Here is a 26,744-nt window from a genome sequence, read left to right on the forward strand (position 1 = left end):
AAAATAAAGCTTTAGACCACATCCTGTTGTGTTCTCAAGATTGCAATGAAATAAATGAATTCGGTGTTGTTTACAGTTCTTATTTAAGGAGACGCAGTATGTCGCAACTTACATTCTTCAGCTTTTGATATCAAACAAATAAGACATCGAAAAACGTAAATAATTAGGGGAGGAATTGTGTGTCTTGGCAGATTTTAGAAAGAGGAAGAAATGCTAGAAAATAAGGACGAGGCAGAGAGCCGTTGTAAAGATATCTCCCTACTGATAGTCCACTATATCTTCATTTCTGCTTGAACCTCCAAAATTACCATTATTTTTTGCAATTACAAACCGAGAAACCTAATTTCGTGGATTTCCTGTTTCTTTCAGCTTTTCAATCGTTTGTCTTCTAATGAAATTAATGTAACGTCTCATGGCTCTGCGATCTATAGCATGTCTACCATTTTCCCTCATTCTCTGTATTCCTGTTGTCGATGAGTAAAAACACTGAACCCTGAACAATTCTCCACGATTTGGATATTGCTAATTTCATCCATTTTGAGCAGAGTCAGTACAAAATTTTAACAGGGGAAGAAATCGCCCGGATATTGTAAACCCTCGCGTTGTTCATTTCTGGTTATATATAGGCCTATTGTTAAACAAGTATAGGTTTGTTGGTTTAATGTATTGATAATTTGTTCATCAGAGAGCGTTTGTTTTATTTCATAATGGGTTTTCAATATTCCTGCTGGTAAAGAAGAACTGTAATCATTATATGAGGGCGCTTGGCGACTCATCTTTCAGAGAAATGGCAGTCGTTATCTTGCGTGGTGCTTTTATCAGTTTGGGTTGTGCTTTATTGCTCACTCTTAAATTCCTTTGATTGGTGGCAAGTTACTCTTTTATTTAAAGCAGAATCATTGGCTATTCTCAAGTCTCTTTGTGATGTTCATGGGCAGAATGTTAATATTTGCATTTTAACTGATAAAATCGAATAATTTCATTTCAATTGCTTCAGTCACTCGCAATAGTTTCACACTTCTTTCCTGGTCGTTTTGCTCGGTATTTTTATTGAAGTCTAAGTTCTTTCTTTGTGATTCCTTGACTTCATCTTGATTTGAGGTTGTGGTATCTTTCACGGTAGTATATAGTATATGAATTCTACCACTTGACATTAGTGTTCTTGAGGATTTCTTAACTGAATGAGACGAAACTGTTTAGTAATGGAACCCTGTTTTATTTTTCCTTTGTTTTCTTACACGCACGCATTCACACACAAACGCGCGCGCGCGCTTACGCAATATATTTGACAATATTTTTCGAACCCTCTACGTTCTTCAAAATTCAGTTAATGGACAGAAAAAAAACTCTTTGTTCCATGTACTGATAAAATCAACACCACAGCTGTTTAGTCAGTCGTCGTGATCTCAGAGAAGTCACGACAGGTGACGGAACATCTGTTGTTTTTTTATCAGTGAATGGAAAAAAGAATTAATCTTCTGTTTTTTGTTCATCAACTGAATTTAGAAAAACGTAAAATATTCAGAAAATGTTGTCAAACCAACAAGAAGTTGATCAACGATCAAAAAGCCACATATATAATTAATCGAAATCTGCATATATATATATATATATATATATATATATCTATATATATATATATATACTATATATAATATATATATATATATATATATATATATTCATATGTGTATGTGTTTGGGTGTAAATTCACTATATAGGTGTCTCACACTCATCACAAAATATTTTATAATATTACTTTGTTTACGTAAATTTTTTGCAACATTGTAATAAAGCCAGTACAACTCCAAGTTCAAAATAAAAGTATAAAATTTACGAATTCTCATTTTGACAAAGCAATCGATGTAATAAGGTAATATCTACGACTCATTATGATTCAGGTGTTTTTACTATATTTTTAAGAAGCCTACACGTGAGTAACATAAACAGAACGTGATTTTCAAATAATTTTCTCCACAAAAGACAAATGTCCGGATGTACGAATATCACAAATAAGCGTCAGATGAATATAGAAACAGGATATCACTCTTCTAGATAAGGTATACAGGAAGAGTATTTACGAATATCTAGTATTAATTTTTTGTTCTTTACTTATTGGTCTAGTGAACTATTCCCAGAAAGGAACGTAATTTAATAATATCTTTTAAAAATGGAGTCTAAGATGGTTCGTTTAAAACAGCAATCATGACTAATGATTAAGCTGGAAACAGGAAGAAGAAGAAGCAGTTAGGAGCACAAAAAAATGGAGACAGACAGGCGTAGTTGATTACTTTGCAAAGTACAAAATGGCTCGTGTAATTTGTATGTCCGTGGATGCTTCATTGCCACTGCGCACCCATTTGTAGCCTACGTATATAGGTACCAGTGTCTAGTGTGAAAAAAAAAAAAAAACAGGTTTTGGGTAGCACCCGGCCCATCCTCAAAAATCTGCTCTATGAGAGAGAGAGAGAGAGAGAGAGAGATGAGAACGGGGTACTACACTCTATTGTGCAATGAATTACGTGCGCAGGTGGTTTTAGACACATTCATTGTCAGGAAAAATGGTCAATGACCGATCCTATATGTAGGTGTTGCCTCTAGTATATCCTGTCGATTTTTTTTCCTGGGAAAAACTTAATGTTCTGAATTTTAGATATAGGATTTCTTCTTAATTTCTCTGTGGATAATAATAAGAAAATATAGTCATTATCTATAAATGTATGCATACAATATAGTACATTGTGTAACATTATTCTTCTTTATATAAATGAGCAGGTTAATCTTTTGTTATAGAGCAATGATGTCGTCTTCTTCCCTCTCTGTATAATTAAAAGAAAGCAATTATTATAATAATATATCTAAACAATATACTACACTGTATATACTATGGTTCTTCCTCATTCATCTTTATTTTATAGAAGCGAAGGTTTAACCCATGATCTACCCATATATGTAAGAGGTAAGATTTCGTCTTCTTTTCCATCTGGATAATTAAAATAATTAACCAAAATACATAATAAAAGGATAATTTTGTTTATATGCCATAGTTCCTGGTTCTAAGAGCTCACTCCACAAACACAGTTGCGGGCACATTTGTACACTATTTATGTGAGGTGCCAAGTTTTATTCCGTTGTTTGCGTTACTCATTTTTTAAATTTTAACTTTACTTTATGCTGCTTGAACATGTTTATTTCAATGACATGTATTCCTGGTTGGTTCCTGGTTCCTAAGCGCTTACACCACCAACACAGTTGCGGGCACACTGCACTGTTTATGAGGTGTAAAGCTTGATTCCCTTAATTGTTTACCTTACTCATTATTTAGTTTAACTTTACTTTATGCTACTTCAAAATGTTTATTTTAATGCCATATATTGCGATTTAGAAGAGCATTCTTCCTCTTCCTCTTCTTCTTCTTCTTGTCTCTTCCGCCGAGGTCCAATTAACAACGACAATTCCTGGTCGGGCGTACGACGACGACGTCAGCAAAGTCGGGTTTGTTGTGTTGGCAACGGTGTCTCGTAAGGCTGCTGCTGTGGTGCCGAGGGACGAAACCCTGACGGAGGAGTCTCTCTCTCTCTCTCTCCCGTCGAAGTTCATGTTTTAACAGTGCCCAGGGCCCGCGAGTGAAGCAGCAAGATGTGGCGGTGGGCGGTATTATTGACTATCGTAGCGCAGAGAGCCCTGGGGTTCTACGTCCCCGGCGTTGCCCCCGTCGAGTTTTCGAAGAACTCGCCCGTCGAAGTCAAGGCTGTCAAAATGACGAGTTCGCAGACGCAGTTGCCCTACGACTACTACTCCCTGCAGTTCTGTAGGCCCCGCAACGGCACCCTGTACAAGTCTGAGAACCTGGGCGAGGTGCTGAGGGGCGACAGGATCGTCAACACGCCCTACGAGGTGCACATGGACACAGCGGTGCCCTGCAAGTTGCTCTGCCATGACCTGGCCAAGCCCATCGTCTGGAGCGAGCAGGAGTCGAAGGAGGTCGTCGATCGTATCCGCCACGAGTACTACGTCCACCTGCTCGTCGACAACCTCCCCTGCGCCACCAAGTTCGAGATGATGGACACCCACGAGCAGGTCTACGAGAGAGGCTACAAGTTGGGCTACGTCCACGACAACAAGGCCTTCATCCACAACCACCTCCGCCTCATCCTCTCCTACCACACCGACGACAACGTCAGCTACCGCGTCGTCCGCTTCGAGGTCGAGGCCGTCAGCGTCGACCTCAATGAGCTCAAGGTGAGACATCTAGGCTACTTCGCTTTTCGACCTTTGGTCTTTCGTACGGGGACGACTTGGACCTCCTAAAGTAGGTACCTGCGTCTCGAGTTTTCTGTCGTGCGTTTAAATTTCACAGGTTTGATGTTTACCTTTGTAGGCTGAAGGTGAGACGTAGGCTTCCCTCGCTTTTCGACCTTCGGGCTTTCGTAAAGGGATGACTTGGACCCCCTAAAGTAGCTGCGTCTCCAGTTTCCTTATTGCGTTTAAATTTGACAGGTTCGAGGTTCGCCTTAATGGGCTGAAGGGTAAGGCCTCAGGAGCTTGTTTAACTTTGGCGTTTGGTTAGTTATTTAGACGACTTGGACCCCCCAAAGTAGCTGCGTCTCAAGTTTTCTGTATAAATGTGACTAATTCGAGGGTGACCTTTACGGAGTGTTTTTACTATGGCGTTTTGTAAGCTATTGAGACGACTTGGACCCCCCAAAGGAGTTGTGCTTCCAGTTTTCGTTATTGTGTCTTAAATTTAATAGTTTCGAGGGTTACCTTTGTGGCTAAAGGTGAGACAGTTAGGTTACCTCGCTTTTCGACCTTTGGTCTTTCACAAGGGGACTACTTGGGCCCCCTAAAGTAGCTACGTTTCGAGTTTTCCATATTGCGTTTAAATTTGACAGGTTCGAGGGTGACCTTTATTGGCTAAAGGTGAGACATAGCTAGGCTACCTCGTTTTTTGACCTTTGGTCTTTTTTAGGAGCACCTACAGTTCCCCGGGCCCACCCTACCGCCGACCGCTAGATGGCGGTAGGTCTGAACAAGACAATCGGCGGAAGAACACCCAACCAAAATGGCGGCGATACCAAAACAACAACAAACAATGTAGAGGCGAAATCTTAATAGAAACAGTAAAGGGGGCCCCATTGGGAAACTGAGGTTTTTGGGTGGGGGGAGACGGATACGAGTGGCGAAGACCGCTGAAAACTTTAGAGAAATGGTAAAAGGGGGACACCATTGGGAACCGGGGTTTTTGGGTGGGGAGAAACTGATACGGTGAGTGCGGGAGCAAAATAACAAACAATTTAGCAGCAGGTTGACCCCTTACTCTACAATCGCAAGGCAGGCTACGCTAGCATACCTCTTACCCTGAACCGCCCAGTATGGTAACAAAGGTTGTGAGCTAACCAAACGGACCAACCTAACCTGACTTAGGGCGCATAGCCTAACCTGACCAGGGGGCTTGACCCCCCCAGTATGGTAATAAAGGTTGTGAGGTAACCAAACATACCAACCTAACCTGACTTAGGGCGCATAGCCTAACCTGTTCGGGGGCTTGGACCCCCCAGATGGTAACAAAGGTTATGACCTAACCAGTAAAACCAACCTAACCTTACTTAGGGAGCATGGCCTTACCTGGCTGGGGGGCTTTGTCCCCCCTGGACCCCCCAGTATGGTAACATAGGTTGTGACCTAGCCAAACACACCAACCGAACTGCACTTAGGACATAGTAGTTATATTACATAAATAAAATATTGCACTAACCTTAGCATTGAAAATTTGACATGACGGACCAATCTGGAGGGGCGATCCTTTTACGACACATGCGTAAGGAACACCGCCACATGAAAGTATCTTTCTCTTTCATGAGGCTCGCTGTTCCCTCTCTACATTGTTCAAACAGACCACTATAATTGCCTAAAAGGCCACTCTTGAACAAATGCAAACATATTACGTCTACATCTTCACACAACTTAATGAAATTGGAAAACTTAACCGGATTTGCAGCAGAAAAAGCAATGAGGGACGGGTGAGGTGTTTTTGAGACGCCATGTTGACTGCTTTAAATACTGGCGCGGTTAAGGTCGTGGTAGGTGAATGGCCACCCCGGGTCGAAGGGACTACTTAACTGTGTGGATGGATTTGGGTGTTGTGCGGCCCTGGAATTTGGAAACTGGCCCACAAAACTGTAGGTAAATAAGAACGAAATACGTCATCACCTAAGTTAATTAAGTCCAATATCGTAACAGGATTTGCAGCAGCAAAAGCAACGGGGGCTTGATGAGGTGTTACAGGAGACTGTTTTGAATGTTGACGGCGCGGAGGAGATGCCATGTTGACTGTTTTGAATGTTCGCGCTGTGCAGGCCGTGGTAGGTGATCAGTCACCCCAGGTCGTAGAAACTACTTACCTTGGCGGATGGATTTGGGTGTCGTGTTGCCCGGGAAACTGGCCCGCAAAAACTGTAAACTACCCCATTTTTACTAGGACGACTTGGACCCCCTAAAGTAGCTGCGTCTCCAGTTTTCCTCATTGCTTTTAAATTTGACAGGTTTGGGGTTTGCCTTTATTGGCTAACAGTGAGACATAGGCTACCTTGCTTTTCCACCTTTGGTCTTTATTACGTACTAGGATGGCTTGGACCCCCTAAAGTAGCTGCATCTCCAGTTTTCCTCATTGCTTTTAAATTTGACAGGTTTGAGGGTGACCTTTATTGGCTAATGGTGAGAATTTTCCGTAAATAATAATGCGGAAATGTTCCCGAGGGAAATCCGCGAATCCGGAGAACGCGAATACGGGGGTCCACTGTATAAATATGAGCAAATTTACAAAAAGACGCCACATGAGAGAGGCAGTACATTCCCCCCTCAAAGTCAAAATCTCAACTAAGCTTGCATGAGCTGTCAAGTCTTGATTTTAGTCTGTGTAAAAGTTGCCATTAGTGAATTTATGGGCTATAAAAGTATTGGCACCTCTTTCCTGCACAATTCTTTCCAAATCAATGACGCTTAAGATTGTTTATCTACAGGATTAATCCGTCCACCAACCCAAACCTGTTATTACTACTCCTGAGGATCAATCCATTCATTAAGGGTTAAATTTGGCAGGTTCGAGGTTGACCTTTATGGCCTGAAGGTAAGGCCTTTGGAGCTTTCTAACTTTTTGGTGTTTTGTGTTTAGACGAGGTAAGCCCCCTAAAGTATCTGTATCTCGAGTTTTCCTTATTGCTTTTAATTTTGACAGGTTCAAGGTCGACCTTAATAGGCTGAAGGTGAAGAGGAGGTTTTTAATTTACCTTTGTTCCGACACGGCATACAAACCTTCGGTCCTTTTACAATAGGGAAGGTACTAGCGGCAGCTGGATAGGTCGTAAGCTTCGAACAAGGGTTCGGTAGTTAACTGCTTGTCGACAGGCGCGCCGCGCCGCGACTGGTAGGTAAACAAACCACTTTTGCTTTCGGCCGGGGCTGGCGTGTGGACGTGTATCATCGCTCTCTGCCCGCTTCATCGTCGTTTGCTTTCGCATGATTGTGTTTTTCTTTTTCTATGTATCTAGTGAAACTGAATTGTAAGTACAATCATTTCATTGAATTCAATTGTGAATTAAAGGATCTTGGTTCACAACGCCTCCGATTACCCACCCGTGCCGGGACTGAAGGGCGTAATTGCGGGAATTCATTTCCAGAATGATCCTCGTATTGTGTATGCTCGGTGCCGAGGGCGGGAGCGCTCGCTCCGAGCGTATATTGGGTTGGAAATGTGTAGATGAAAATCGTAAGTAAGTGCTCTTTTCATTTATAATTTTTTGACCTGTATGCCCGTTGCCGAACGAATGCGCTCGGCACGGAAACTTATTCAGTATGAAAGTGGAATCGCAAGTACAGTATTCTTTTTCATTTTCATATATATTTTTTTATTGTTTATCAATACTCATTTTGGATCAGTTTCCGAGCTTGCCCGGAGATTGATCCTTCCCCCTTTTTAATTTGAATGAAGTGAAATCGCAAGTGCAGTTCTTTTTCATTTTCATTTTTTTATTGAGATTGCATTGTTGACTGGGATCAATGTTCCGCTATTCACGGCCAATTGATCCTTCCCCTTTTTTATTTGTATGAAGTGAAATCGCAAGCGCAGTAGTCTTTTTCATTTTCATATATTTGTTGATTGCATCATTTCATTATATGGATCAAGGTTTCCAGAAACCTTGATCCATAAAGGTAAGGAATGAAACCTTTCACCCTTGCGCTCGGTACCGAGGGCGCAAATGCGCTCGATACCGAGCCCTTATTCATTGTGAAGTGAATCGTTTTGCAAGATGCATTTTCATTTTGTTCCTTATTATTGATTGCATCAATTTTATTTGGTTCAAGTTCCGCTCAGTCAGGGAATTGATCCTTATGCCTTGTATTCGTGCCGATGGCGACGATTGCTCTAGGGCTCTATTTTGTTGTTGTTGGGTACATGGGACTGTGCGGGGGTGGGGAACGAGACCCCCCCGCTTCAGTTCCCACAGATGACTCTTCCCTTGGGGGGGGGGAGGTTATCGGCGTTCTTCTCCTCGCCCGATCCGTCGAGCGCGGGGAGGGCGCTCGGTGCCCGATGTACAATTGTATTAGGGTCTTCCACTCGTTCGGGAGGGATCAAACCCCCGCACGAGGGGATTTCCCCCCCATTAATCGCTACTACTATTATTTCCGCAGGTGCTACTGCCACGAGGGTGGACCTTGGTGAGGTTATGGGCGTCCTTCCAATTGCAGAGCGTGCTGGTGTCCAGGGGCTGCGGTTCTATGTCTGGGCTACTGCGGTCACCCATGGAGTGGTGACCACGCAACCAGGTGACGACGTCCCTCCTCACCTGGTGTCTCGCCTCACGTGGTAACAGTCTTGCCTACAGCCGCTGTAAGTGCGTTCGCAGTAGCCGAGAGGGGGGCGTGCCGCCGCCGGGCTCGTTGTTGCCGCGCTGCAGCGACCACACTTCCGCTGCCCTAGAACTCGCCCCTGGACCTGCCGCCGGTACCAGGATGTTGCGGCTGCTGCTCCACTTCCTGTGTTTCCGGTGCTGCCTGCCGTACCTGCCGATTCTGGGCTGACTGTCCATGCAGTTGCTGCGCTGGCTGGCCCTGCCGTTGCTGCGGCTGGCCTTCCGTTGCTGCGCTGGCTGTTCTGCCGTTGCTGCGCTGGCTGTCCCTACCGATGATGTGTGGCCGTGCCTGCTGTTCCTGGATGCCCATACTGCTGATGTCGTCCCTGTTCGTGGTGGTACTACCCCAGACTTTGGTCGTCTGTACAGGTGCGTCCGGGCCCTGTGGCTTCGGCTACAGCAGCCCCGGCTCCGCCCTGGATAGCAGATCTTACGTCTGTCCTGAGAAGCTGACGAAGAAGAGGAGGAAGGTGTCCGTGGGGTCCCGTCGTCCTTCATCTTTCTTCATTCATCGTGGCGGCCGCCGCCTCTTCCCCTTCGACTTCTAAGGCTTTACAGCCGAGGAAGAAGAAGGTCGCCTCCTCCCTCCTAAGAAGTCTCCCTCGGGAGCTTCTCGGGACCCGTCTCACCTCGGTGGTGGACGGGAGGGTTCCTTCCGCTGGTCCTCCTGCTCCTTCGGGAGCGGGGCCCGTCTCTTCTTCCGCAAGGAAGAAGACTACGGGGACCAGAGGGGTACCGGCTAACACGGTACTTCCTCGCCTGGTGTCAGTGGTTCTGCCACTGCATCAGGGTCCGTCTCGGCCTCTCGTTCGCGGGAGGTACCGAGTGTACGGTCGCCTACCAGCGACCGTGCAGCCAGGAACCAGACCTCTGAGTCCGCTCAGCGTCAGGTTCACGGCACGGGGCGGAAGACTGGTGACAGCCCGCTCATGCGACTCTCACCAGACCAGCTCTCACTCTCGCGGTGAACAGCTGGCCTACCCGGGGCGGGGACTGACGTCCACGACCGGACCACGGGCTGAGGCTGGGAAAAGAGCTCCTCCCGTTCGCCGGTGCCAGCCACGCTGGAACCAGCGACCGTGACGTGCCGTGAGGACCAGCACCGGTCTCACTGCGACAGTGGAGCCATGCAAGGTGCCTGCCTGAACCGTGCGCTATTCACAGAGAAGCGATCGGAACGGCAACCAGCACCCAGCTCCTTCTGACCACCGAGATCGGGGCCCCGCTGTGACTCAGTCCAGCCGTTTCTCCACAGCGAGACGGTTCGACCAGGCCTGCAGCTCGATCGTCACCGCGGGTTGACGATCGCCTGCAGCCCTCCAAGCTGCTGTTCTGCCAGCGAGCGACGAGGGAGCGTCAGGTCTGCCTCTCCCGTACCTTCAAACCTCCTCGGGTTACACCGGGAGGAGCGAGGTATTGAGGAGTGATCGTGAGGGGTGCGCCCCTCATGATCCCACCACGACGCCCTACGTGCCAGGCACGGTTCTTGGACCGACCAGGACGTATGCGCAAGTGGATGGGGAAGACCGAGAGGGCTGTCGCTGTTCCCCCTTCTTAGGAGGAAGGTTCTCGTGGAATGCTCTTGTTCGAAGGGCTTAACGTCCCACTCTGCAAGATGCTGTGACTTCCGAGATCCAGAGGAACTTTGCCGAGGTTACGGCGCTGGATTCGTCAGCACAATGACCTCGGGGAAGGATCGCCGCTCCCACCAGCAGAGCCACGTCTCGGCTCGAGTCGTTTTGGGGCCCGAGAGGGAACCCAAATCGACGGTGGGTCCGGCGCCGCCCATCGGAGCTTGCCGACTGTGTTGAACCAGGTAGTCTCTCGTCTCCGGACAAGAAGGCTCTCTCCAGTTCTGGACGGTCGAACAAGATACTTCACCTCCTCTACTGCGGACCAGAGGCGTTTATACGTGTCTTCGGACACCGTATTTAAATACCCCTTCGGTCCTCCTGATGGGGGTTTCGACCTCGACGAGGACTGTGGAATGAGTCGGAGCGGTATCGGCTCTCTACTGTCAGGTGTCGATCAACCCCCACCCCCCAGACGACGTTCACAGTGGCGGCAGACACTTACCTACAGTATGAGTTCGTAACCCTCCTCGGGGGAAACGTTTTCTCCTGACGATACGTTTTCCCAGGCTCTGAGAGGCCATCGCCGTAAGGCGATGGCTGCTCCTTTTCTTCTCCAACTGCTAGATCTCGATTTCTACGGGAATCGAGAGGACCACCAGCCGATATCATCTGACGAAATTCGGTGGGGGGTTTCGCAGAGTGCTTAGAATTCTACGGAATTTCTAGCGCATCAGAGTGTTCGAGTTTTTTACGATCTCCACTCAGGCGAGACCACGGTCCAAAGTGAGCGAGAATCCCCGATAATTGTTACACGATAATCGGGAACCTCGCTTATGCTCGAATTCCTGTAATTTCTAGCATTTGGAAGAAGACTGCTGCTGAAAGAAGAGCTATCTCACAGTAGGCGCTTAACCTGGAATAGAGAAGAACGGACGGGAACTTCCAGTTTGGCTTGAACTATCGTCTTCGGTATTCTGTTCACCATTGAAGCTTTCCTTTGGAAAGACTTCTCCTTCACTCTCTTGACTAGAGAACGAAGGCGGTCGATCTCCAATCCTTATTCTCATTCCTCGAGGGGAAAAGAATTTAGGATTGGAGGTCGTGGTACAGACCTACAAATATACTACGTATATTACCCTCGCGACATGATTCTTTAACAGTTGAATTGTCCGTGGGGTAGGCGCCATACCGTAGTTAACTCTACGGGTTTTGATGACCGAGACGAATTGTATCTTAATTGAACTGCAACTCGGGGTTGCCTGCAACCTCCCAGCAGTTATCAGTTTCGATTTTAGATACTTGGTATTGTCATGACAACACCAAATCAGCTTTTGTATTTACCGAAATCCGTTTCGGTTAAATATAATTGCTCGAGCGTATTATTTATGCTCGATGGTTCTAGCCGAACGCATTCCTTCGTGGAATAATGGATTACCTGGCAACTCAGGATGACGAGTCACCGAGAGCTACTGCGTATTGAACTGCCTGATAGCGGCTCAGTATCAGCTAGGGGTGGCTCGGAGATGCACGGCGGTTACGTCTCTCTCTCCCCTGGTTGGATTGACTACCGAACCGTATCTCTGCCCAACAATCATGGACTTAGGTCTCTGATTAACGGGGATTCTCGCAATAATGAAGGACCATCTACTGCTGTGACGCTTCGATTTCATCGCCTTCGACAGATTGCGAGAATTTTCAACAGAGATATCTCTTGGACTCTTTCATCTTTCTGTTTACCGCACGGTAACAGAAGTCTGTACTAGTCAACCGCTGCATCGCACTGCGATAATGCGAATGATTTTTGCAGACATCTGAGTTTGTCTTCAAAATATCGCGTATTCGTAGGTGTGCAATTTCATTGCTCGCACCCGAATTAACAGATATGTCAGAAGACATCGCCTACTCTCCGACCTGACAGCTCTACTTCCAAATGTTCAGCCCATGAGAAGCAGTTCTTCAGGCAGTAGTTCCCTGTCTTCATTACTGGAAGCGCTCCGCTTTTATTGCAACTACGATCCTCACCGGACAGCAATCAATAGCGGTTAGCGTTCTCAGTCTTTGTAGCACAGGTTCAGAATCTTGAGATCCTTCTCTCGGTTCAGCTGTGAAGACGTAGGTTGCATTTTCTGTACACCTTCGTCTTCAACGGTCACATAGTGTTGTTTCTCTCTCCTTACCCGAGAATCAACTATACTATGAGATATCTTGCCATCAAGGACCTCGGTCTCTAGAAGGCAATTGACTTCGCCTGTTGGGCACATGCCTTAAGAGAGTCATCACCTTGCCTTCTGGCATCGGTGACGAACAAATTATTTGTTTAGTCTCTTGGCATAACCCTGTTAAGGCGAAGGTCACGTGACTTGCTCGGGTGCTTGGACACTTGCCTCCTACCGAACGCAGTCAGTAGGCAGCTGTCAGAGCGCCCAAGTCTGTTACGAACTTCGCTGTGGACTTAGTCGGTTGTTCCATAACAATCTTTTCTTCGTCCTAACGGCTTGTCACAGTACCCATACCATCGACACCCAACATTGAGTGTCGGTGTCCTATCCACTACCGAGAACAACAACTTCGCTGCAGACGGATAGACCAGTATGGGTACAGGACATCACCGAAGTCGAGAAGAGGGATAGGTCATACGACAATTCCCTCTTTTCCTCTGAGGTATTGCATGACTTTGCCTGCGAAGTCAAGCATCCAGGGGATGGGGGGGGATTCGTGACGCTCGATTTCCGTACCGAATTCGTAGCGAAGACTCTGAACCCTTCGGTTCCTGACGATCGGTTAGAGTCCTTCACAGTCCCCTCCCTAATGGACTTCACCGCCTTCGATGCGAAGGAGATGCTGCTTTGTCCTGTGAAAGCACGACCGCGCTTTCTGAAGAAACTCGACATCCCAGGCGGAGTGTTGAAGACTCTTCGTCAGCACCAAGAGGACTAGAAGTACACTCCCTCGAGTTACACAAGAACTTCTCCGTGGCGCAGGCTGAAGGCAGGGGTCTGGTACAACCAGACCACTGGCACCTCCTTCTACCTTTTTGGATATTGCCCACAGGTCCTTGGATCGTTTTCCTTAGGACCCGTGGTGGCTGCTCAACACGTTGTGTAGCTAACCCAGACCCTAGCAGGCTGAACAGCATCGAGTCCTGGTGTGACTGTATGAATAGATAGTGAATGAGAAAGTGACTGGCTTCTCTTTCTATCTTTTTCTACCCCTCTACCTGTGGGTAGAGGGATACGGTCATTACCCTGCTGGATAAGGACGAGATGCCGGTGAGCTATATGACAGAGCCCCATCCTATCCCTTTCACTAGGGATAGGAGCAGAATATCCACCACTTCCTTCTACAAGGGGGGGGGAAGTGAATGGATGCCGACAAGAGTCAAACCCATGACTTTATATTTGCTCCTGTACAGGAACAAGTTCTTGCATTGCTGGTACGAAGAGATGCGCATGCCCCTCTCTTAGTACTCGGTCCAGAGGTCTGACCATTGATCCTGCGGTGCACACCCCGATCAATCGGACAGAGGCTTGGATCCCTCCCTCGCTCTTACGACCAGGGAGGCTTCCAAGGTTGGGCGAACACCAGTCTGTTCACAAAGACTCAGATTCCACCCACCAAGAAGTGAGTCTTCCTATTGTAAAAGGACCGAAGGTTTGTATGCCGTGTCGGAACAAATGACAATTTGTCCAAAATTGCATTTTTCCTAACTATACAAACCTGAGGTCCTTTTACACATAGACCCCACCTCATGCCACCCTCACTCTGCAGTTTTTGCTTGGGCCAAAAGCAAAAGTGATTTGTTTACCTACAGTCGCGCGCGCGCGCCTGTCGGACAAGCAGTTAACTACCGAACCCCTTGTTCGAAAGCTTACGACCTATCCAGCTGCCGCTAGTACCTTCCTATTGTAAAAGGACCTCAGGTTTGTATAGTTAGGAAAAATGCAATTTTGGACAAATTGTCATTTTGCATTTAGTCGAGTCGGACCTTCATAAAGTAGCTGTGTCTCAAGTTTTCTTCATTGCGTCTAAATTTGTCAGGTTCGAGATTCTGTTGAGAAGCTGCATCCTGAGTTTTCCTTCTTGAGTTTGAATTTGTTAGGTTTGAGGTCGACCTTTATGAGCTAAAGGTGAGGAGGAGATTTAATCTTAGGTGGCCTGATTCTTTAGAGGAGCAGAGTCTCAAGTGTTCCTCACTGCATTCAAATCTGTCAAGTTTAAATTTGAGGCTGTCTGTGTCGATCTTAATGAACTGAAGGTGGACAGGAGATTTCAACTTTACCGTTCTGTATTTAGACAAGCCATTCATCCTATCCTAATATGGTTTAAGTTTTTTATGTGGCCCAGTTTGTAATTACTGAACCAGAGGGGTATGGTTGTAGTCTTCAGTTTTACCACATTTAAATTCATTAGTGTTCACCTCAAATCCCAAAATACCTTATGCTGAATTTCTTCATAGTTGGTCTAATTCTGTAAAGGAGCTGTCACAAGCGTTCCTTACTGCATTTAAATTTAAACTTAGCTTAGTGTTGATTTGGGTAAAACTCAAGATTGCAACCATTCCACTTTGATTTGTTTACTACCAATTTACATGCAAAGTAAGTGCCATGTTTAGTACCAGCCCCTTTGGGATGAATGTTAAAAAGGGTGTCAGATGTCATAAACATAAAAAATGCAGAACCCACGACCTGAGTGTCGCTTATGTTAAGAATATAATTTGATGGTACAAACATTATCATTATCTGTTGGCAGACTTCCATCCTCTTCAAGAGGAAGATGCACTTTAGCATGTATTCAGCTATCCCTTGGTCTAGAGGAGGCACTGGTATGTCCAAAGTGTGGATAGGGATTAATAAATACACCAGGCTACCCCAAAATTTGAGCCTTGTCTAGTCTGTGGATACATGTACGTACAAAGTAAATAGAATGAGGATAAAAGTAAACACTGTTTAAACATGCAATATAGTACAAGATTTTAGCAAGAAAACTATCTCATGCAGGAACTGTCGCAGCAGGCTAGCCAGTACAAAGTAGGTAGTATTCATGATCAGGTAACTAACCGTCACGAACAAGTAATGTAGGTTGCTTATTTATGCGCAGTATGAGTGTATGTATAATGAATGCTGTGTATAAGTAACAAAATAAAAACATAACCACCAGAATGACCACAAAGGATGTAGGCCAGTGCATATTGTTAGTGAGATTCTACCACTCCATGGTAGATCACTGTTATTTACATTTTCTGCTTACAGGACATTTCAGTCAACTGGCTATTTTTGTGAACATTTACATTAGATTACTACATAGTATATATAACACTATATAAGTCAAGCATGAAGACTATTTTAAGTTCAGTTTAACCCAAACATCTCTCTCTCTCTCACTGAATTTTTATTATAAACACTTGTTGGTTTAGTGTTGGCACCACTGAGCACCCATTGTTGCAGTGCAACAGGGTAAGACCCTCCATACATAACTGCTTATAGTAGTTAACTTCAGCAGTAACTAAAAGGACAGACAGGTAAATAGGATGCTGGAACATCCTTGGTATCGACCTCAAATGATTGGAAGGTGACTAGCTTGGGAGGAGCACCCTTGGATTGTACAGAATTTTCTCAGGCACTGGTCTCGCCGGAAGAGCATATGAGCATTACCCATGAGGCAGTCATAACCAGGATCTGTTCCTCTTCCATTCAAGTATGAGATTTTCTACACAATGGTAGAAATAAAAGGAGGGGCTGTGTCCTGTCATCATAGGACATTTCTTCTGATGAGTAGCATACTGAACGTATGTCATCATACAGTGTCACCTCATAGGGCGTCCCCTCTTTTGGAAATTCTCCCAAAAATCTTAGCCTTAACTAGGGTAGGGTGATGGGTTCAGTATTTTTTACTTTAGGGCTCTAATACCAGGTCTCGATAATGGGGTACTATTTAGTTTTTATTTAAAGTCTAGCTTTTGTTATTATACTACAACCAATTCAGCATTTCAATGAAGGAAGTCTTGTCTTGAGGGACATGTATATCCTCAGTGGTCTTCTCATGAGAGTCGTAAAAGTTTGTAATGTATACTTAAAGATACTCGAATGTCTCAAGCGATTGGAACCATCAGTCATGGTAATTGTGGGTGGCTATTGCAGGTATGAACCTATGCTTTCATATAGGTAAAGTTACCCTCCTTGTACCACCCCAGGATGATGAGCTTAGCTGCATAAGGGCTGTCTCACTCACTGGAAGAAGGCAGGTCACACCACATGACCCAGGTATAGCGTTAGGATTTTGTTTTTCAGAGACGATTCAATAGCAGCTGAAGTTAAGTAAGTACAGATTACGCCATATTTGAAAGCATAGGTTCTTGTTAGGAAAAATACAAATTTTTTATTAATTTGATATATATTTCACAGTGGTGTTGATAATGATTAGATGAATAAAAAAAGGATAGTATATATCCTTTCAGAAGCTCTGATAGAAATTAGTTCCTTAGTCAGAAAAATATTTTATGAAAAGACAGAAGTTTTGCTTTTCCCTACTAAGGACCAATGTTATATGATTAATTTTTCCCTCTTTCTCTAGCATTTTCTTCGACTGGTTCCCTCTTTCTCTAACATTTTCTTTGACTGGACACCAATACATATACGTAGTATAATTGTTCCGATACGTAATACAAACCATCGGTCCTTTAACAATAGGAAGTAGCTAGCGGCAGCTGGAACGGTCGTAAGCTTCGAACAAGGGGAGAACGGTAGTTAACTGCTTGTCCGATCGTCGCGCGCCGCGCGACTGGGAGGTAAACAAATCACTTTTGCTTTCGGCCGTGTGTGGATAGAACGTGCTCGTCATCGCTCTGCCCGCTTTGTCGTTTGCTTTGAGTTTTGAGTATCTGCCCTCTTTTCCTAGTGTGATTGAGAGTAATTGTTGTAAGTACTTTGCATTTCTTTTGTTCATTAATGATGAGTGATCAAGAAATGGAGATTTCGCCGCACCCCCCAGTCGCCCGTAGAGGTGTCCCGGCTGGAGGGGCGGGGGGGGTAGATGCGGCGGATTCAGATCATTTGTGGATGTTGATCCACACGAGGTTTGTACTCGTTGTCGGGGTGGGGGCGAGAGTGCTCCCGCAACGAGCCATGTGCAACTTGTATGCATTGGTCCGAGGCGCAGTGGGTTCTGTACGAGGGCAGGAAGAGACTTAGGCCGCCCAAGAAGTCATCGGAAAGTCCAGTGACTCCTTTGGTAACGGACACTTCGTCCTCTTTCCTGCCCCCCGGCCAGCCCCCACGTTTCGCGCCTTCCCCTGCGGGGGGGGTAGCGGAGTCCTTCTCCTCTCTCGATCCGTCGAGTGTGGAGGAGGGCGCCCGCTACCCGGACGTCCAGTTGTATTCGGGGTCTTCCGTCCGCTCTGGGTGGGGTTTCTTCTTCCACCCCCCAAGCGTGAGAAACCCCTCTAACTAACCCGACTGTTGCTTCCGCAGGTGTGCCATCAGCGAAGGACGACCTGGGACAGGTGTGGGAGTCGCTGGGACTGCAGGGAGTGCCTAGCATACAGGGGTTGATTCAGCGGTTGGCGGGGTCGGCAGTGGTCACTCATGGTACGGTAACCACTACTACCACTACAATTTCTACACCAGCATATGAGATGCCACCGCACTTGGTGTACACACCACATGTGATGTCGGTAACACCCACGGCTGCAATTCAAAAACCAATTCCTGCCGTGCCAAAGAGGACGGTGCCACCGCCACCTGGGTTCTTTGTATTGCCGACCCCGGACTTCCGCTGCCCCAAGAGTACCCCCCTGGACCTGCCGCCAGTGCCGAGGATGACGGTAGCTGCCGACAGGACGCCTGGCTCTCCTGTGGTACCTGCCGTGCCTGCCGTACCTGTTGCTGTCCCTGCTGCTCATTCCCTTTCAGATCAGGTTCCTGCTGCTCATTCCCTTTCAGATCATGTTCCTGCCGTTCCTGCTGTTCCCGGACCTGTTCCTGTTGTTCCTGCTGTTGGTGGTGCTGTCACAGTCTCAGGTCTTTCCGGACAGGTGCAGTCGGGCCCTGTTGCTTCGGCAACTGCCCCGGCTCCCTCCTGGATGGAAGACCTGACGTCTGTCCTGCGGAGCCTGGCGAAGAAAAGAAGGAAGGAAGGAGGCAAAGAAGGTGTCGTCGTCGTCTTCGTCGTCTTCTCGTCGTCTGCTGCCTCTCCTTCCCCTTCGACTTCTAAGGCTAAAAAACAGCCGAAGAAGAAGAAGGCTGCCTCCTCCCCCCTAAGAAGACTCCTTCGGGATCTTCTAAGGGCCCGGCTCGCTCAGGCGAGTCGGGGAGCTCTTCTGCTGGTCCTCCTGTTCCTTCGGGAACGGGGCCCGTCGCTTCTTCTGCAAAGAAGAAGTCGACGGGGACCAGAGGCACACCCAAGCCTCGGTGGGTGCGTCCTCACCTGGTGCTAGCGGTTCTGCCGCTAAACCAGGTTCCGTCTCGGCCGCTCTGTTCGCGAGAAGCACCGAGTGGACGCTCTTCCAAGGAAGACCGTCCAGCCAAAGTTTTGACGCCCGAGCTCGCTCGCCGTCAAGACAGCGGCGCGGAGCAGAAGACTGGCGAGAGTCGTGCACACGACTCTCGCCAGGCCAGTGGACGCTCTCGCAGCGATCAACTGGCTGCTCGGGCTGACGTGACGGTCGCTGACCAGCCACGGGTTGAGGCGAGGAAGGAGTCCCCGCGGCCGCCGGTACCAGCCGCGGCTGGTACCAGCGGTTCGACGCGCCGAGAGGACGCTGGCCAGTCTCGACGCGACAGAGAGCCTAGCAGGTCACCCGTCCGCCGCTCCCGATGGGACCGGGCGGAGACGGTGACCAGCGGCAGCTCGCCTGACGCTAGAGATCGGTCTCGACGTTCTCAGCCGAGCCTATCGACCCCAGGGCGAGCGGCAAGGCTAGGCCTGCTGCTCGATCGTCACCGCGGGTTGACGATCAGCAGCAGCCCTCCACGCACGGGCTGGTCCTTGCCAGCGAGCGAGGGGGGGGAGCGTCAGGTCTGCCTCTCCCATACCTTCAACCTTCTCGGGCTATACCGGGAGGGAGCGAGGTACCGAGGAGCGATCACGAGAGGTGCGCCGCTCGTGACCCGGCTATGACGCCGTATGGCTCAGGCACGGTTTTTAGGACCGACCAGAACATACGCGCAAGTAGTTGGAGGCGACCGTCAGGGGTCTGTCGCTGTTCCTCCTTCTGAAGGAGGAGTATCGCGGGATCTGCTCTTGCTGGAGGGACTGGACGGTCCTACTCCACAAGACGCAGTAACTCCCGAGATACAGAGGAACTTTGCAGAGGTCATTAAGCTGATGCGTCTGCATAATGACCTTGCGGAAGGATCGCCGCTACCACCGGCAGAGCCCACGTCCCGGCTCGAATCATTTTGGGGTCCCAAGAGGGAGCCCAAAATGATGGTGGGGTTACCGCGATCAGAGCTTGCAGACTCAGTCCTGGATCAGGTGGAGAATCTCGTCTCAGGACGGGAGGACTCGCTAAAGTCCGGACGGTCTTCTAAGCTGCTTCCTCCCCCTCTACAGCGGCAGAGGCGATTCTACGTGCCTTCGGAAGACCCGATACTGCCGAAACAGGTTAACCCGGAGTTAGCGAGGCTGACTCCAGGTTGGGGTCCCTGCAGCAGCTCCTGTCGGAGAACCTATGGTTCTCGCAGCAGGACGGCACTTGCCCTGGAATCTACCGCTATGGCAGCATTCCAGGCAGTTTTCCTGGTTGGATTTGTGGTCCCTCACAATATCCAAAGTAGCGGCCGGCTCCGGGAGTTCTGCTCTCGAAGACGACGCTTCTTTAGGAGACTGTGCCAGTCTGGAGGAAGAGCGATCTCTTACCTCGCCCATCAGACTGCTAACCTGTGGGCCAACTTGGTTCTTCGACGTAGGGACGCAGTCCTTACCCGAGTGACCAAGGGGGCCGGGCGTGAGGCGGCACTCGGGCTTCGAAATGGACCTCTTAGGAGTTCCCCAGCTCTCTTTCCTGGAGAGATGGTGGACGCTGCGGTGGAAAGGTGGCGCACTGACGACAGTGACCGCTTAGTTCACCAGGCAGTCTCGAAGGTTACTGGGCAATCTCGAGCGACTGCGGCCAAACCAAAGAGCTTGGCTAGCGCTTCCACGGCGGCGAAGACGGTTGCACCGTCCAAGCCCCGTGTGAAGACTCCTGCTGTTTCAACTTCTGCTAGAGGAGGCCGTAACCAGCCCTCCTCCCAACCCTCCTTTCCCCGAGGAGGTGGTGGAAAGAAGTCGAAACGAGGAGGGAAACGCTAGGGACGGCGTTCCCCCTCACCTGCTGCGGAAGTGGGGGGGTGCCTGGCGAGCCATTGGGGCGACTTGGCAGCGCTACGGCGCCGAGAACTGGATAGTAGACGTCCTCGGGAGGGGTATCTACTACCCTTCGAGTCTCGGCCCCCCCTCATCTCCAAACGGCCATCTTACAGACCTATGTCCGGGGATCAGCAAGGACAACACTCTTCGACAGGAGATCAAGACCATGCTGGCGAAACGAGCTGTAGAAATCGTGGAGGACCAGTCACCGGGCTTTTACAGCCGCCTCTTCCTAGTGGAGGGGGGGCTGGCGTCGTGATAGACCTCTCTCCCCTGAACCGCTTCGTTCGCACGACGCGGTTCACGATGGAGTCGGCACGCTCGGTGCTCGACTCGATCAGTGGGGGAACGATTTCATGCTTTCTGTGGATTTGAAGGACGACGTATTTTCAAAATACCCATCCATCAGTCCTCCAGAAAGTACCTCCGCTTTCATCTTCGACGGGACGGTGTACCAATTCAGGCACTTTGTTTCGGTCTCTCAACCGCCCCACAGGTGTTCACGCGAGTGTTCACTCTGGTGTCAGCTTGGGCCCATTCGCACGGCTACGTCTTCTGAGGTATCTCGACGATTGGCTAGTCCTGGCGAGCTCCCGCTCGCAGTTGCTACAGGACAGAGATCGACTCCTCAAGTTTTGTCGCGATCTGGGGATCGTGATAAACTACGAGAAGTCCGATCTCGAACCCAAGCAGAAGATGAAGTACCTGGGATATGCTGATAGACACGGTAGCAGGGCAGGTCTTTCCCGCAGACTTGCGTATCAGCAAATTGCAGGGAGGCAGCCGGCCTGTTCCTGTCGCGGCAGGAACAGGCAGCACAGCAATGGCAAGTCGTGAGTTGGCCATCTGTCGTCACTCGAGAAGTTAGTCCCTCACGGGCGTCTTCACCTGCGGTCTCTCCAGTGGAGGCTAAGGGAGAGTTGGTCTCAGGCCAAGGATCCTCCTTACTTTCCCGTTGGCTATCACGGACAAGGTGAGGCAGGACCTAGCCTGGTGGCTCGACGACAAGAACCTCTTAAGAAGGAGTGCCCATACGCACTCTCCCCCCGGGAGATGCTTCTGTTCTCAGACGCATCGACCGAGGGATGGGGCGCACACCTGGAGGAGTTGCTGACTGCAGGTGTGTGGGACCATCACGAAAAGCACCTTCACATCAATCCTGGAACTCAAGGCGGCGTTTCAACGCTCTCCGAGAGTTTCCTCCCTTCTGTCTGATTCGGAAAGTGATCAGTCGAGCGCTGGTCACTCCCAATCTCAGAATGATCCTGGTGGCTCCCAAACGGCTTCAAGCCGTTTGGTATCCGACCTGCTGGCTCTTCTTGCGGACGCACAGAGAGAGCTACCCAGTTGGCACAACCTTCTAGCCCAGCCACACGTAGAACGGTACCACCAAGCAGTCCAGTCCTTCAACTTCACGGCTGGCTGTTATCCACCATCTCTTGCGAACGAGAGGCTTTTTCTCGTAGCGCAGCAACAGAATGGCTGGACACGTCCGACAGTCCTCTGCAGCTGTGTACCAGGGGAAGTGGGCCGTCTTCTGTGGTTGGTGTCGTAGACAGGGTCTGTCTCCTCTCAGAGCCACTCTTCAGCAGGTAGCGGATTTCCTCGTGTTTCTTCGCCGAGAGAAGCTCCTCTCAGTACCCACAGTTAAAGGATATAGAGCCGCCCTGGCTCTCGTCCTAAAAACTGAGGGGACTGGACATCTCGAATTCGTTCGAGATCTCCTTGCTAATGAGGAGCTTCGAAAGGTCTTGCCCACCCAGGGAACTCAGGCCCCCCACCCCCTGCGTGGGATGTGACTCTCGTCCTTAGGAGTTTGACTCGAAGACCTTCGAGCCACTCCGAGAGTCGTCAGACAGGGATCTGACCCTCAAGACCCTCTTCTTGCTGGCCCTGGCATCGGCGAAGAGAGTAGGGGAACTACATGGTCTTTCTTACGATGTTAAACACACCAGAGGCTGGGATCTGTGACGCTCGATTTCGTCCCGAACTTCGTAGCCAAGACTCAGAATCCGTCGATCCCTGACGACAGGTTCGAGTCTTTCACGATCCCCTCCCTTCTGGACTTCACCGATAATGATGCGGATGAGATGCTGCTTTGTTTGTCCCTGTGAGGGCGCTACGGCGCTATCTGAAGAGAACTCGACACCTCAGGCCTGAGTGTCGACGCCTCTTCGTTAGCACTGGGGGTTACCAAGAAAGAAGTTTTCCAAGAACAGCTTTCTTTCTGGCTACGTGAGGTGATCAGGAGGAGCGTACGAGGCTGATTGGTAGCGACGACATCCGTACGCTCCGACCGAGAGCCCACGAAGTCAGAGGTATCGGACCCTCCTTAGCGTTCCGTAAGAACTTCTCCGTGGCGCAGGTCCTGAAGGCAGGTCTCTGGGCAACACCACCACCTTCACGTCCTTCTACCTTCGGGATATTGCCCACAAGTCCTTGGATACTTTTTCCTTGGGACCTGTGGTGGCTGCTCAACACGTTGTGTAAGCTTACCCAGCACCCGAGCAGGCAGAACAGCATCGATTCCTGGTATGACTGGGAGAATGAATGTGCGAATGAGAGAGTGACTGGCTTCTCTTCACCATCTTTCTCTACCTCTACCTGTGGGCAGAGGGATACGGTCGTTACCACGCTGGAAGGGAGTCAGATGCAGGTAAGCTATTCAACAGAGCTCCATCCTATCTCTTTAACTAGAGATAGGAGTGTATATCCACCACTTTCTAACCACAAGGGGGAGAAAGTGGATGCCTACATGAGACAAAACCCATTACTTTATATTTGCTCATGTAAAGGAAAAAGTTCTTACAATGCTGGTACGAAGAGATACGCTTGCCTCTCTCTAGTACTCGGCCCAGAGGTCTGACCATTGATCCTGCGGTGCACACCCCGATCAATCGGACAGAGGTTTGGATCCCTCCCTCGCTCTTACGACCAGGGAGGCATTCCAGGGATGGACGAACACCAGTCTGTTCATCAAAAGACTCAGATTCCTCCACCAAGAAGTGAGTCTTCCTATTGTTAAAGGACCGATGGTTTGTATTACGTATCGGAACAAATGACAATTTGTCGAAAATTGCATTTTTCCTAACTATACAAACCTGAGGTCCTTTACATATAGTCCCTCCTCATGCCACCCCTCACTCTGCGTATTTTGCATGGGCCAAAAGCAAAAGTGATTTGTTTACCTCCCAGTCGCGCGGCGCGCGACGATCGGACAAGCAGTTAACTACCGTTCTCCCCTTGTTCGAAGCTTACGACCGTTCCAGCTGCCGCTAGCTACTTCCTATTGTTAAAGGACCTCAGGTTTGTATAGTTAGGAAAAATGCAATTTTCGACAAATTGTCATATTCAGACTTCACTATTCATACATGCACATAACAGAATGACTCATTAATTTATGTTTGTACTTGTATGGACACTACCCTATATACAAACAAGTTAAGTTCCAAAATGTTCTTTGAATCTTGAATTGTTTGTAAGTTGGTTACTGAACTCTTTACGGCTATTTAAGTACAGTATGATGTAAACTCAAAACATTACTGTATGTGTTTTTTATCCTAAAACACAATGTGTACATTACAAATTTGAAGTTTTGCGAGGCAAAGGGTTGTTCCAAACAGTTTTAATTTGTGATCGCATTTGTTTGTATCACTGAATGTTGGAAAGTAGGGTAGTGTCTGTAATGTATTGCAATTCTGAAAATCTTTGTACTTTGCAGGGATCTGCAGATCACTGTTCATTTCCGGAGAAACATGCCCCTCAAGAGATAAAGGAAAATGGCCCAAACAATATCCTCTTCAGCTACTCAGTCACTTGGCAGAGGTCAGATGTGAGATGGGCGTCTCGTTGGGACATATACCTGCAGATGACAGACGTTCAGATTCACTGGTTTTCCATCGTCAATTCTTTAGTGGTCGTCTTCTTTTTGTCTGGAATCCTCACGATGATAATGATCCGAACACTCAGACGAGACATTGCAAGGTAAGGAAGGCCGTCCAAGACAGTTTTAACTTTTATAGTGCAGCAGATGTTTCTGTGATGCATGTACGTGCCATTACTTCTAGAATAAACCTTGCAGGGGGTTACTGCCATCAGTGCACCTTACGTGATGCACTTTAGGCATTACTTGAGGTGCTCTGCAACTTCTTTCATTCTGTTTACTGTATCCATTGACATTGTCTTACAGTCCAACTGCTAGGTTTCCCTTCTGTTACACCTTTCAAGCCTTACTGGCGATTTCCCTTTTAGCACTGAATGACCTGATAGGTCCCAGCACTTGACCATTGCTGTAAATTCTATATATTCTATTTTAATCTATATTTTCATACAATCAACTTACCTGTCAGATATATACATAGCTAAGACTCCGTCGTCCCCGACAGAAATTCAAATTTCGCGCCACTCGCTACAGGTAGGTCAGGTGATCTACCGGCCTGCCCTGGGCGGCAGGACTAGGAACCATCCCCGTTTTCTATCATATTTTCTCTGTCGCCGGTGGTATCAACATTGTTGTTATTACCTCCTGACTTAGATTCTTTTTTTCAACATTTGATCAACGTTTTCGGCTTTTTGGTGACGTATTTGGATCGTGTTTGGCATTCGCTACTGTGGACTGTTTTTGGAATAACTCTTTTGGATTTTTCTCAGTATGTCTTGATTCTAATGTGGAGTGTGAGAATGTGTGTAAGAATGTAGGCTGCAAGGTGAGGATACCGAACAAAGCTTCGGTTGATCCTCACACTGTATGCCGTAAATGTAGGGGGGTTCAGTGTTCTGCTATTAACACTTGTAAGGAATGCGAGGGTTTGAATGCAGAAGAGTGGAAGACTTTGACTTCTTATTTGAAGAAGTTAGAGAGGGATAGAGTTAGACGACTGAAAGGTGTGAGTTCAAGGCCTATTGAGCCTTTCACGGATAATTCTAACCCTACTACTGTAGATTCTCCCTATAGATCTCATTCTCAGAGTGTCTTTTCGGATTCGGCATCGGAAATCGCCAATCTGAAAGCGACTATTAGAGACATGAAGTCCAAGATGGCTGACTCGAAAGGTAAGGCTAGTGATAGTGAACATTTTAGTGAAGTGAGTCCTATCAGTGTTGTGGAGGGGGGGGGCGTTTGATCGTCCCTGCGGCGCTCCCAGGCCTAGACCTCTTCCAAGCTCCCATGCCCAGAGGAGAAGGAAAGTCGAAAGCCTTAAGGAGGTCGTGGGGAATCCCCCAACGGTCAGACGTCCCTTCAGCTAGCTCTGCTTCCATGGCAGCCAGCTCAAGGGCGCTATAGGAAAAGCGTCCTTCGCGAGTGTTTCTCGTCCTCTCCCTCTCCCTCACCTAAACGAGGGTGGAAGGAGTCGAACTTATCGAGACCGCTGAAGCGTCATATGAAGCAAGACATTGATTCGAGCCCAGAGCGCTTCTCGGATGACGCCCCGTCTGCTATTAAGAAGGCGAAGGTGGCGTCAGCGTCACCTGACGCTTATGAGAAGTACCCCATCATGCTTCTTCCCCGAGTGATGACGAGAGGCGTCATGCACTAGACGTGGGAGAAGCGTCAAGAAAGATAATTATGGCGGTTCAGGAACAACTGTCATCTCTTGTGGGAGTTTTAGCGCCCCGTCGGAAGGACGTGACGCTTCCAATTAAGAAGTCTCGTACTCTCGCACCTGCTCGAAAGACGGGGGGCTGACGAGAGTGTTGTAAGACAGAGAAACGAAAGACGTCTTTAGAAGTGAAGCGTCATTTCAAGCGGATCTTAGACGTGACGCTCCGTCCAAGATTGGTGACGCCGAGTAGGAAGCCCTTAGAGAGCGAAGCGTCTTCCAGACGCGAAGCGTCATCAGACGTCAACAAGAGACGTCATACATGACGCTCTGAGAGCGGGAAGCGTCATACAAGACGTCTTCTAAAG

The 26,744-nt window shown here is 48.3% G+C and overlaps 1 protein-coding gene across 1 annotated transcript in view; it reads left to right on the forward strand.

Moving 5' to 3' along the window:
- Positions 1-3,455: 3,455 nt before the first annotated feature.
- LOC135221117 (transmembrane 9 superfamily member 4-like) overlaps positions 3,456-26,744 on the forward strand; it is a 62,231-nt gene continuing 38,942 nt past the window's right edge. The window contains exons 1-2 of the mRNA XM_064258932.1: positions 3,456-4,242; positions 24,558-24,820. Coding sequence (XP_064115002.1) covers positions 3,640-4,242; positions 24,558-24,820 — 866 coding nt within the window. The 5' untranslated portion in view covers positions 3,456-3,639. The remainder of the gene's footprint in view (positions 4,243-24,557; positions 24,821-26,744) is intronic.

This window comes from Macrobrachium nipponense, chromosome 2 (genome assembly GCF_015104395.2).
Source record: "Macrobrachium nipponense isolate FS-2020 chromosome 2, ASM1510439v2, whole genome shotgun sequence".
Lineage (NCBI taxonomy): Eukaryota > Metazoa > Arthropoda > Malacostraca > Decapoda > Palaemonidae > Macrobrachium > Macrobrachium nipponense.